Genomic DNA, 14,058 nt, shown 5'->3' with positions numbered 1-14,058 from the left:
GTTTTCTATTTCAGAAAAGATTCAGTAAGTTGTCTTGTAACTGGCCTTTAAAAACTTGGCTTTCGTGGACAAATAAACATTTTACAATGTTTTGAAATATACATTGTAAAATGGCTTTATTGAGATAATTAATAGGCATGTTTCAAACTTAGCAAGAACCCTTCATATCTGGTCTTGGTGATTTCCAATAATAAAGTACATTGCTATTAATTGTACAATATCATACAAAGTACAATTGCTTTGTTGCTGAAGTACATTACTAGGTTATGTAATAGATCTTGTTCTTCCTATTTAACTGAAATTTTATAGCATTTGCCAGCGTCTACCTAAGAAAACATTTTCTCCTTCTAGGAACTGACTACTTTTGGCTTTCCTTCATTATATGAAGAACCCAAAAGTAAAGAGAAAAAGAGGGAATTAAATATAGTTGCTGTTTTAAATTGTATGAATGAGCTACTTGTACTTCAGCGGAAGAATCTTTTAGCTCAGGAAAATGTGGAAACACAGAATCTGAAACTGGGAAGTGATATGGACCATCTACAGAACTGCTATGCAAAACTTAAGGTAGAAATTGCATATAATCTTTTGTTTTGTTTTGGTTATTTGTCCTGGGGCTGGGCCTGGTCACTGTCCCTGAGCTCAAGTCTAGCGCTCTACCACTTTGAGCCATAGCTCCACTTCCTGTTTTCTGGTGGTTAACTGGAGAGCATTCACCTTAAACTGAAAAACTCAGGGGCAGCGTCCAGGCCCAGAGTTTAAGGCCCCCACCACCCAAAAAAAAAGAGTCTCACGGACTTTCCTGTCACCCACTGGCTTCAAAGCACCATCTCAGATCTCAGCCTCCTGAGTATCTAGAGTTACAGCCATGAGCCGCTGACACCTGGCTATAATCTGTATTTTAATGTCATTATTATAGCATTCAGAGCTAGAGATTTTATTGACTATCAGACAGGAATTAGGGTTTTTTTTTAAGTTTTCAGACTTACTTTAAACATTAAAATGAGCTTAAAATAATTTGTGCAAATCAGTGCTTCCTAATATCTTTATTGAAAGCACTGATTTTATTAACTTTTTTAATATGTATTTTTTTTATTGTAAAGATATTATACAGAGAGGTTACAGTTACATGAGCAAGGTAATGAGTCCATTTCCTTTTTTTTTGGGGGGGGGGGGGTCCGGTTGTGGGGCCTGAACTCTGGGCCTGGGCGCTGTCCCTCAGTTCTTCAGCTCAAGGCTAGAGCTCTACCACTTGTCACAGCACCACTTCGACTTTTTTTCTTTTTGCTTATGTGGTGCTGAGGAATCGAACCCAGGGCCTCAGGCATGCAAGGCAAGCGCTCTACCACTGAGCCACCTTCCCAGCCCAATGAGTCCATTTCCTATCGAGCATTGTAACCCCTTCTTTTGTTTTTCCTACCATCCCTTTCCTCCCCACCTTCCTGACTCCTTCCCACCCCCCTCGCCACCGCCCAAAGTTGTAAAATTTGCTTTCCACATAGTGTCTTGTACATCTTGTTGTTATAATTTGTCATCCTGTATCATTATCTCAGCATTTTGTTATTTCTCTTCCCCTCCCCAAATTAGAAAAATGTATATATAATATGTAGGACACCGGAATCAAATAATGACAACAGGGGTTACATGGGGGAAGAACAGAACAAAGAAACAAAAAAAAATCACTTAGTACATTATAAGTACATTAACAAGAACAGCAAGAAAGATAAAATCTCTTGTGTCCCTGCCTTGGGGTTTATTTCACTTAACATCATCCTATCTGGTCATATGTACATAGCTTTTGACCTCTTCTGCTTGTCCTAGACATATACTAGTTATTGCAGATAAGGGAAACCATGGGACCTATGTTTCTTTGGGTCTGGCTTACTTCGCTTAATACAATTTTTTACAAGTTTTTCTATTTCCTAATTGTTTAGTGACTTGCTGAATCTACAGAGTGTTAGATTTAGGAAATATTTATGTTCTGAGAGATAAAATAAGGATTTTCACTCTGCATCTAATCTCCATATGTTCTTAATCAAAATATTTTGGAGTGCATGTGCAAAAGGAGCCAAAGGTCAATAATGAAAACAAATCAGAGGACCAGGAGAAGTTTTGAGGGATGTAGAAAAGACCATAGAAGAATTATTTAGTTAACTTTTCTTTGAAAAGAGGAAACCTTCCACAGAGCTACTGTTTGAAAATTAGAATATTCTATAAAATGTCACGTTGCACAATTGCTATTTATGCGAATACTGATTTAGCCTGTCACTGCCTGGTGCTGTGTTATGCTATTTTCTTAGCTCACACATGATGCTAACGATATATGTCTCTTTAATATTTTAGAATTTTGTATGTCCTGTTTGTGGGATAGCTCATCCAACTATGTGTCTTGGATGATGCGATAACCTGTGGTAGGCTGATCAGAGTAGTCAGTATCCAGTAAGCTTATATAAATGCCTGTGAGTTGTAAATACATACTAATCTAGATAGAGTCACTGGTGGCAGATCTTATTATGGATTAGCATTAAATATGTTCCATATATGTAAGCCCCAGAAGATAATATGGCCATGTGCCTTATAGGTTACTATTAAACAGTCATATAGTGATGTTTGTAATCTTGAGTTGTTAAAGCTTTCCTTTAAGAACTGGTCATGTATTAGGACTACCCAGAATGTTATCCAGGGTACACTTGTACACTTTTTTTGGTGGGGGGTGGGTGGCGGTCCTATGGTTTGAACTCTGGGTCTGGGCACCATACCTGAGCTTCTTTTGGTCAAGGCTAGCTAGTGGTCTACAACTTGAGCCCACAGCACCACCTCCAGCTTTTTCTGAGTAGCTTATTGGAGATAAGAGTCTCACAAACTTTCCTTGTGGGCTGGTTTCAAACTTTGATCCTCAGATCTCAGCCTCCTGAGTAGTTAGGATTACAGGCATGAGCCATCGGCTCCCAGCCCCCAGATTCCTTCTAATTTGGGATTTCTTTGATAAAATTCTGGGCCAGAATCTTATGTTAGTTAAGCTGTAGTCTGTAAAATGGAGAAAGTTGTTGATTTATCCTCAAAACTTATTTTCTATTTCTTTTTTTTTTTAACTGTATTTTTTGTCTTTTCTTTTTTGGTACTGGGGATCGAACCCAGGACGTTGCACTTGCTACACAAGCGCTTTTGCCACTGAGCTACATCCCAGCCCCCTTATTTTCTATTTCTTTCTCTCTCTTTCCCTCCCCTTTTCCCTCCTCTTTCTCCCTCCCTCCCCGTCTCTGTTTCTCTGTCTTTATCTCTTATTTCTCTCTCTTTCTCTCTCTCCCTCTCCCTCCTTTTTTCCTTCTTCCCATATTGAGGATTGAACTTCATGTATGCAAGGCAGCTGCTGTACCACCTGATCTAAACTCCCAGCACTTCTGTATTTATTGTTTTTGAGACAATGTCTGAAACCTACCTTTGCCCAGGCTGTTTTCAAGCTCTTGATCCTCCTTTCTCTTTCTCCCGCCCCCCCACTCTCCCAGAGTAGCTGGGATTATAAGGAAACATTACCACATGTAGCTCTATGCTGGATATTTCAAAATCTAACATTTGATATATCTACCTGGTATGCAATTTTTTATTGAATTATCTATGTGCTAAGTATTGAGTTTCAAAGACAAAACCCCAATCCCTACTCATGAGGAATTTGTAGTCTTTAGTACAGTGAGGCATGTGGGGCCATAATAATTTGCTTCATTAATTATTCTTGGTATAGGAGATGAGAACTAGTTTCATAGATCAATCTTGAGCTGAGATTTAAATGAGTGGGGATTTACTAGCATCTGATACCAATATTCCATACAGAGCATGTAACTTGTATAATATCATGAAGGTTTGAATGAATGGTAATCATACATTCAGTGAACTGCAAGTAGCTTTGAAAGGAAGGCCTGGAATGTGTAAAGAATGAAGAGTAAGAGATGAGGCTGGACTCTGGGATCCAGGCAGTCTAAAAGATGTGGTACAGAAAAGAGTAGGCAATGAAGAAGATATATGTAAATATTTTAATTTTAGGGTGGAGAAATTGTTGGGAGAATGTAGATTCCTGCATGAGATGGAGAGAAAGAAACTCAGAAAGCCTGCTGACCAGGACAGTGTTTTCAGAGTTTCACAGACGCTTTGGGGCTTGAACTAAGAGGGTAGTGTTTCTGCCCTGCTGCCATGCATAGCTCCATGCTTGGTTCTTTCCCAAAGTCAGAGGATGATGGCATTGCTGTAGCTGAGATCTTCGAAAGTGTGTGTCAGAAGTAAGAGTTCTAAAGTGAAAAAATGTTAATGTCCAGTAGCAACATCATGGAATATGATGGGTCTTTCAAGGGAATCATTTTAAAGCTGTTTTCTGTATACAGACTTTTGTATATAAAAGCAATTAATTTTGGTAGGTTAATTTAAATAAAGTTTATAATTTCAGTTTGAACAACATTATAAAATATTTGCTCTGAAAAAATTGAATGTGCCACTAAACTCCATTTTTAACTAACAAACTAGGGTGTGTAACTTCTGTTACTGATCTTTTAAGAATTCAAGTCTTCTGAGTCAGATATAATGAAATTGGAATCTGGGTGTTTTAGGAACAATTGGAAACTTCCAGAAGGGAAATGATTGGCCTTCAGGAGAGAGACAGACAGTTACAGTGCAAGAACAAGAATTTGCATCAGCTTCTGAAAAATGAGAAAGATGAGGTGAGTCGTCAGTTTCTGCACATAAAGCTTAAGTGAATTTTGGATTTTGTTCTTAGAACCATAATATTCACTTACTTAAAAAAATGAAGGGACCTAAAAAGAAAAAGAGAATATCATTCTTCCTATATTAAATTGGTATGGTCTACAACATCCCAGTGTATATAACATTGTATCAATTTAACCTAGCAGTCAAAAGTTCTCTCTACAGTAGTCTCTCCTTGTCTCCCTGAGATCCAGGTGGCTTATTAAGCCATACCTGATAATAAGCAGTGTCCTGTGCCATCTACCCTGACCTCTTTTCATTCACCTTTTATCAGGCAGAGTGATACTTTAAATACAGATTTTTTCTTATTTACCATAGCTAAGATATGGAACCAACCAAGATGCCCCTCAGTAGATGAATAGATCAAGAAAATGTGGTACATATGTGTGTGTGTGTATACACATACACACACACACACACATACATACATATACAATGGAATTCTATGCCTCCCTCAGAAAGAATGACATTGCCCCATTTGTTAAGAAATGGAAAGACTTGGAGAAAATTATATTAAAGTGAACTAAGCCAGGCCCAAAGAAACATAAATACCATAGTATCATAGTTTCCCTTATTTGCAATAACTAGTATATGTCTGGGACAAGCAGAAAAGGTCAGATAAGATCATGTTAAGCAAAATGAACCCCAAGATAAGGACACAAGTGGTTTTATTCTTTCTTGCTATTGTTTCTAACGTTTTTATATAAAAAATACAGATCTTTTATCTCTGTTTTACTGTATTTAGTATCTGACATGTCTCTTCTTTCACTATGTTCAATATTGAATTGCTCATCTAGTTAGCCACTTACTTGGTTAAATAGACAACAAGTGCAATTCATATAGAACAAAAACAAAAGCCTTGTTACCAAGATGAGATTAATTTCAGTTTTAGTGCTTAGTTGTTACTTGAAAAAATTCTAATTTAGTGGTGGCTAAGAATCATGACTCGTTTTGACACAATTCTGATTTCTTCTTTAGTGGTTACTTGTACCAAATTAATATATTTGAAAGTATTACTCTGTAATACAGCTAGAAGAAACTATAGTTTTGTAGCTCTCCCTATAATCCCTGTTTATGCAATAGGTATAAAAACACATTTATTTTCTGTATTTTATAAATATTATAATGTTGTGAATATATATAATGTATATTAGCTATGCTATAATATATATTATATATTATATGTATTATACATAATAATAATGTATATATTAGCTATGAAGACTTAGATAATTTCAAGATCCTTGGAATTATTTGGTTAGCTCCTTTTATCATACTTGATTACTTAGTAGTATGTATAATAAATGACCAGGTGAATACTGTTTGCTTCAGATGATGATGTTCTAATCATTTTAATACTTCCAGCAGGTTTTTTGGTATCTGAATTACCATAGTGAAAGGTAGGTTGCACATATGTAGAAGATAGCTTACAAAGTTAGTACTTCTGGGAATTTCAGAATTAAAAAGCATTTTTGTTGATTTATTTAGTGATGTTTAAAAAATGGTTTCAGGGGCGGGGGGAGGATGGGAAGGGAAAGGAGGAGGCTACAATGCTTGATAAATGTACTCATTATCTTGCCTATGTAATTGTAACCCCTTTGTACAGTATTTTCACAATAAAAAAAATAAAATAAATAAAAATAAAAAATGGTTTCAATGGTTATAAGAAAAAAGAATTAGCCCAGAATTTAAAAACTACTAAATGGGAAGAAGAGTGAGTTTTATCTTGTGAATTTGTGATAGAAAATTTTTTTTTCAGGTACAAAAATTACAAAATATCATCGCAAGTCGAGCTACTCAATATAATCATGACATGAAGAGAAAAGAACGTGAATATAATAAACTAAAGGAACGCCTGCATCAGCTTGTTATGAACAAGAAAGATAAAAAAATAGGTAAGCAACTGGCTAAGATACAGGTCAGCAGGAAGTGTGGAAGGTTTGGCTTTATGCAGTGATTTTAGGTGGCATACGTCCATATAACTGGGACATTAGACAACTGATTAATGAACAGTAACTCATTTTGGTTTGCTTCCTTTGTTGCTTGTGTTTGCTTAATATGATAGGTTAGGATTGAGGAAAATTTAAGCCAGAGAAAGCTCTGATTTTTCATAGCAAAGGACTGAAAATATGCATCAACATGTGTTTTAAATACCAAAAGAACTATTGTAGAGTTAACTTCATAAAACTGTTCCCCAGACTAAGTCATTCATATCACTTGCATTTGGGTGTTGTATGGGTCTTGCTATGTAGTCCAGGCTGGCCTTCAGACTTAAAAACCTTATTCTTTATTTAGCCTTTCAACTGCTGGGGATACAGGCATATACCACCACACTCAGCTTTGAATAGCTTAAAGTAAATTGATCTGCCATTTCAAAGCAACTGTACAGAAAGATGCATCATAAAAATTATACTTTTTCTAGGCTCCTCCAACCCAGTACTGGGGATTGGACTCTTAGGGCCTTATGCTTACTTTATTTGAACTTTTAGTTTGTTGTTTGGCTCCTGCTTTGCCAGAGCTGACCTCAGACCTGTGACATCCACCTTTCGAATAGCTGCAACCACAGGTATACTCAGCTATACCTGGCTTGTTTTTGAGATCAGTCTCATTAACTTTTTGCCTATATTAAGCAGCTGAGATTATAGGTAAGTGTCACCATGCCCAGCTGCAATGTTCTTTTCAAAACTTTTTATATACTTTTCAAGTATAGCTACTTAAACAGTAGCAAAGCTGTACAATGTAGTTTTGCTGCCCTAGTATAATTTAGGGAATAAGAAGTCTATGTGGTTCATTTACCAGAGAGTACTTTGCACATGGATTATAGGCAGCTTTCTAACCTCCTCTTTACAGTGATACTCCTAACCCATCATTCCTAAACTGAAATTGGATGTGTATGAATTACTAGGTTGTCACATGGTTGGCTTGTCTGCTTTTTGTAAGCAGTTTAGTACTGACTGCATCATTGACATTTTGTGCAAGAGACTATTGAAGTTATCTGAACATTTAAAAAAAATAGTGAAAAGTAGATTTGAACATGTTGGATGCCTGTAATCTTAGCTACTCTGGAAGCAGAGATTAGTAGGTAGAAGATTAGGGTGGCTCAAGGCCAGTCTGGACCAAAAGTTAGTGAGAATTCATCTCAAACAACAAGCTGAACGTGGTGGCCATATTGGTAATACCAGTTATAGAGAAGGCTGCAGAGATAGAAGAATTATAGTCCAAAGCCAGCTCCAGTCAAAATGATAGACTTTACCTGAAAAATAAAAAGGGCTGTGAGTATGGCTTAAGTAGTAGAGAGCCTGCCTAGCAAGCATGAAGCCCTGAGTTCAACTCAAGTACTACCAAAAAACAAAATTCAACAAAATATGTGTATATAAATATACATAAGGTGAAAGAAAATGAAAGTGTAATAATAGTTAATAGAAGACTTTAGCTATTTTAAGTTAGTAAAAAAATTTTTTTTGGTGCTTAGTGGGGATTGCACTCAGAGCCTAGATGCTGTCCTTTACTTCCTTTGCTTAAGGCTGATGGTTTACCACTTGAGCTACAGTACCACTTCTGGCTTTTTGCTGGTTAATTGCCAATAAGAATCTTACAGACTTTCCTGCTGGGGCTCACTTTGAACCTTGATCCTCAAAGCTCAGCCTACTGAGTAGGATTAAAGGCATGAACCACCAACATCCAGGCTCAAAATTTTATTCAGGGTGGAGAATCATTAATTTTTAAGGTCCATTCATGAAGGAACAAAATTAAGGAAGATAAAATACTGATCACATAAAATGTAACATCTAGTTAGAGAAGTTTTATTAGAGATTTCACTCTGGAACAGAGAACCCTTATTTTCAGAGGTCAGTTTTCTATTCCAAACTCATTTGGAAGTAACATTTTCAATAATAATTTTATCTGCTACAATTTCACAATTACTCTTATTTCCTTCATTTTTTATCTTAAAATGTCTTATTTTTTATGTTCTTCATTGTGAAAATACTGTACAGGGGTTACAGTTACATGAGGAAGGCAATGAATACATTTCTTATCAAGCATTGTTGCCTCTTCCTTTGTTTTTCCCCTACCATCCCTGCCCTCCCACCTCCACAACTACACTCCCCCCTCCTTATTTCTTTCTTATGCCAATGTGCCCATTTCCACCTGTGGACCACAAGGGCGCTAACTCCTTTGAAGAAGATGCTATCAGTGGAGTTTGGCAGACAAATGTTTTTTATTTTGTGGAGTATGTACATGTTGCTATTGGATCTATGACCTCAGCCATTGCAAGAAAAAATTACTCATTGATAATATGTAAACATATGGATGTGGTTATGTTCTAATAAAATATTATTTACAAAAATTAGGCAAGTAGCCTTTAGGCTATACTTGTGTATTCCTCATAGTGATACTAGTAATGGTAAGGTGACATTAAAGTACTCACTTCACTGCCAGATACATTCATCTCTGTGGTGTTATGTGGTTTAACTGTGTTTTTTTAGTCTTCTTTTTTTTCCATATACTGCTGTTCTTCCCACTCATGTCAAGGAAGAAACAGGCTCAGCAGTTAAATAACTTGCCAGGATCACAGTGCTTCCGAGTGGTTGAACTTGACATTAGGTTATTTGGGCCCAAATTCTAATCTGTGCACCAGGTTGATTTATACCCTTAAAGTATGCACTTCAACTGTAGAGTTTTAAATACGTTTATAGTAAGAGTTGGTTTTGTTTTCACATGTGTAGCCATGGACGTTTTAAATTATGTGGGAAGAGCTGATGGAAAAAGAGGCTCCTGGAGGACTGGTAAAACAGAAGCCAGGAATGAAGATGAAATGTATAAAATCCTCCTGAATGATTATGAGTATCGTCAGAAGCAAATCCTAATGGAAAATGCTGACCTTAAAAAGGTTCTTCAGCAAATGAAAAAGGAAATGATTTCACTTCTTTCTCCTCAAAAGAAGAAACCTAGAGAAAGAGCAGAGGATAGCACAGGAAATGTAAGTGGCCTTTTCTCTCTAATATAGTCTTCAGATTATTAATTAGAACAGGTCACACATGGATAGATCCTCCCAGTCACTGTGACACCACAAAATGTCCCTGTATGTTTCCAGACATGCCTTGGGAAGCAATGGAGATAATCTTCCAGGGAATTAGTCCACACAAAGTGCTGTGATGAGCACTATGAGCATTTTCTTATTTCATAGTAGTTCTCACAGTATGTGAGGAATATCCCAAGGATTGCAATGCACCAAATGTTAACACAATTTAGGGATTAGATACTGAGGAATCTGAGGTACAATAGCAGGTAGCCCAATACAGCATGCCAGAAATAAGATTTGAATCCCGGAGCTGGGAAGGTGGCTCAGTGGTAGAGTGCTTGCCTTGCATGCATGAGGCCCTGGGTTCGATTCCTCAGCACCACATAAGCAAAAAAAGAAAAACGCTGGAAGTGGCGCTGTGGCTCAAGTAGTAGAGCGCTAGCCTTGAGCTGAAGAGCTGAGGGATGGCACTGGCCCAGAGTTCAGGCCCACAACCAGACCCCCCCGCCAAAAAAAAAAAAAAAAAAAAAAGATCTGAATCGCACTCTGTCTCCAAAGCACAGGTCTGCCACTGGGCCAAATAGCCTTTTGGTTGTTTTAAACAGTAGAAATACTTTTCAAAGATGAAATGTTTAACCTTGGAAGCCAGGTTCAGTCCACAGATTGATTGTGGATCATTGTGTTTCAATTCCTGGAAGGAAAATACTGAAAAGATCTTAAAATGTTTTACCTCAGGAAGCTCTTGTTGGAAGAGCAGACTTGTAGAATGATGATTATTCTGTATTAAGATCTGTGATAGGATTGTTCATATATGAAACAGGAAGTATCAGGGCAATCAAGGAAGACATCACAGAGAAGGTAACATTTGAACTGGTTCCTTATACAAGCTAGATGTTTTCAAGATCAAAAATAAAGGAAAGCCTATAATCCTAGCTATTCAGAAAGCTAAGATCTAAGGATCTTGGTTCGAAGTCAGCCCAAGAACAGTCTGTGAGACTTGTTTATCTCTTAACCACAAAAGCCAGAAGTAGAGCTGTGGCTTAAATAGTAGAGTAGAAACCTTGAGTGAAAAGCTGAGAGACAGCACTCAGGCAGAGTTCAAGACCCAGTACCAGCAAAAATTTAAAAACTAAATGGAAGGAAAAGCATTTGAAGCAGGAGCGTAACATATTGAGGGATTTGGAGATAACTCTTTTTTTTTTTTTTTTTTTTTGGGTCCGGTCATGGGGCCTGAACTCTGGGCCTGGGTGCTGTCCCTCAGCTCTTCAGCTCAAGGCTAGCGCTCTACCACTTGAGCCACAGCGCCACTTCTGGCTTTTTGCTTTTTGCTTATGTGGTGCTGAGGAATCGAACCTAGGGCCTCGAGCATGAAAGGCAAGCGCTTTACCGCTGAGCCACCTTCCCAGCCCATATTGAGGGATTTGGAAAATGTCATTTGTGGAAATTTTTTTTTACTTAATTGCTTACATATGAGTTTAAATTCTAGGTTCCAGTAAGTTTATATTAGTGACTAAAATCGGAAAAAAAAATGCTGTTGGTGAAGAAACAACCTGTATAAACCTATGAAATCATATAAAGACCATGTACTTCTTACACTTTTTTCTTCTTTAAAGACAGCTTTATATTATATTTTTTGGGGGGGGGGTTCCGGTCGTGGGGCCTGAACTCTGTGCCTGGGCGCTGTCCCTCAGCTCTTTAGCTCAAGGCTGGCACTCTACCACTTGAGCCACAGTGCCACTTCCGGCATTTTTCTTTTTGCTTATGTGGTGCTAAGGAATCGAACCCAGGGCCTCATGCATGCAAGGCAAGCGCTCTACCACTGAGCCACCTTCCCAGCCTGATAGCTTTATATTATTACTGAAATATAATAACCCCCCTTATCCAAGGTGACCAAGATCCCCCCATGCATGCCTGAAACTTATTTTTCTTTTTAAACCTTACATGTTTTTTAATATGTATTATACACATAGGAACGCTACATTTATAGGTTAAATTTGATAATAGGTTAATAACAATAAAAATTAAATAGTTGTAACGGTTATAGTAAACATTCCTGTGACTATGGGCCCTCCTCAGACTAGCTAAGTGAACTGCCCAGAACTTTTGGAGCCCAGGGATACTATATTCCTCTAGTCTCTGGCATGAGGCCAGCTTGGCCTCTCTAGTCAGTTCTAATCAGCTGCTGACCCTCACTAATTCCTCTTTACAATTAGCAATCTGCATTACTTGTAAGATCCTTTATGGACCTTTTAATACTAGTCTCAGTTGGCAGATGAGTGTTAAAATCAATGAGACCTCAGTTCATCCCTGAGGCCTCCCTCAGTTTCTCAACCAGTTAATAATATTCTGTGTAATTCTTTATCATTCTAATGTTTAATTTAGGGGAAATAATTTCAAGCATATTTCCTGTTGCTGAAAGATCCATTTTTATGGCTCTCTACTCTTAAAGTAATTCACTATTTCTTTTAAAGACAGATTTTGTTGCATTATAGACAGAGGAATAGGTGTATCTTTGGAATGAATAGATACTATCCAGATTTCACTTATTTATGGGGCTTGTTTACTTAGCTGTAGGAAGAAAAAACAGTTAAATGGACTTTTACGTTTTCATGTTGTGGTTGTAGACTTTTATTCAGTCTGGGGACTGTGCAACAGTTTGAACAGATTTGTAATCCAGGTTGTGCATATCTAGTTTGATTTCTAAAATGCTCTGAAATCTGAAGCTTTGAGGGCCAGCATAATGGTACACCCGATCTCATATGACGTCACAGTCAAGAAAAGGTGCAGCAAAAGTGTGTAAAATTACCTTCAGACCATTTGTATATATTTGTATATTCAAATAATTGCAAAATCAAAAAATAATCTGAAATCCCAACCAGTTCTGATGTTAAGCATATTAGATAGCAAATGTTCAGTTTGTATTTAGAGTGGCTTTCATGTGTATGGAAGGGAAGATGTGACTCCTTAGAGGGGTTACTATAGGTAGCTCCAGGACCCAGAGCCACAGTAAGCCACAGCCTGACCCTTTCCAACCTGCTTGGCTAGGGTCTTGACCTACATTAGCCTACTGTTGGCCTGCCTCAGACTGTGATACAGTCTTTCAGATGCAGTCACCCCTCATCCCTGTATGTTAATAACAAATTGGGACTATTTTATGTAAATGCAAATTGCTACTAGTGGAATTTCACTTGGGGTTGTTCAGAAGTAGAAACAGAAGGACAAAACTACAAGGGTAAAAAATAAAACATCCAGAGAGGACTGTGGTAGGTTTTGTAATGTAATCTAATTGATTTTATAAATCACCACCACCAGTACTGTCTAAAGAAATTCATAAAAGGCAAAACTTCCCCTTCCCAGACACTGGTGGCTGATGCCTGTAATCCTAGCTATTTGGGAGACTGAGATCTGAGGGTCATAGCTCAAAACCAGCTTGAGTAAGAAACTCTATGAGAGTCTTACTTTCAATTAACCACCAGAAAACCTGAAGTGGAACTGTGGCTCAAAGTGGTAGAGTGCTAGCCTTGAGCAAAAGAGCTCAGAGACTGTGCCTAGGCCCTGAGTTTAAGCCACAGGACTGGCCAAACAACAACAACATCAAAAAAGCAAAAATGAAAACCTTCCCTTTAAATCCCATTGAAACTGGGATATATAGAAGTATGTGAGGTTTTTGTTGTTGTTGTTGTTGTTTATTCAGAGAATTTCTCATTACTTTCTAATGTTTCCTTGTGCCCTTCCACATCCCACCAGTTGTATGGACATAAAGCAATACTGCAGTCCTTTTTTGAGACATATTCAGCCTTCTGGGTTTGCTTTTACCTGCCTTATTTCCATTTGGGGCATTCTTTTGTTTTCAGGACAAAACCTATTTATGTACAAAATTCTTTATATCCAAATATGCTTTTGTAAATACCTTTTTAAAAGTCTTATCTATTTGCTTCCTTGTCATCTAGTCACACATATCTCCAAATATGAAGCAGACTTTGTTGGCTTTGGATTTTTTTTAAAAAGGGAACCTTTGGTTTTGCTTGGGTCTAAGAATGTTACATTCTAACTAGGGCTTCCTGAGAGGTAACACAATTTCCAAAAGACTTTGAACAGGAAGACTGTCTCAATACAAATAAGATGTAGAAGAGGGAGAACTTAAGTGAAGAGCCCCAAGTCTTTACAGTTTAACCCTGTAGTTGAAGTTTAGGATACAAAAGGCAAGTTGATAGGTAATTAATCTGGTCTTTATACATAGAGGAAGAGGAATAAACTTGTACTATGTTGTAAGTTTTATTTTAACCCAG

The 14,058-nt window shown here is 37.5% G+C and overlaps 1 protein-coding gene across 4 annotated transcripts in view; it reads left to right on the top strand.

Moving 5' to 3' along the window:
• Positions 1-14,058, top strand: part of Ssx2ip (SSX family member 2 interacting protein) — a 58,726-nt gene that overhangs the window by 29,238 nt on the left and 15,430 nt on the right. For all 4 annotated transcript variants that reach the window (XM_070007467.1, XM_070007468.1, XM_070007466.1 and 1 more), the window contains 4 exons: positions 352-564; positions 4,593-4,703; positions 6,506-6,641; positions 9,474-9,727. In XM_070007467.1, the coding sequence (XP_069863568.1) occupies positions 352-564; positions 4,593-4,703; positions 6,506-6,641; positions 9,474-9,727 (714 nt within the window). The remainder of the gene's footprint in view (positions 1-351; positions 565-4,592; positions 4,704-6,505; positions 6,642-9,473; positions 9,728-14,058) is intronic.

This window comes from Dipodomys merriami, unplaced genomic scaffold (genome assembly GCF_024711535.1).
Source record: "Dipodomys merriami isolate MVZ:Mamm:240054 unplaced genomic scaffold, mDipMer1.0.p SCAF_7, whole genome shotgun sequence".
Taxonomy (NCBI): domain Eukaryota; kingdom Metazoa; phylum Chordata; class Mammalia; order Rodentia; family Heteromyidae; genus Dipodomys; species Dipodomys merriami.
The sequence above is the reverse complement of the archived record's forward strand: the minus strand, read 5'-3'. Positions and strand labels throughout refer to the sequence as shown.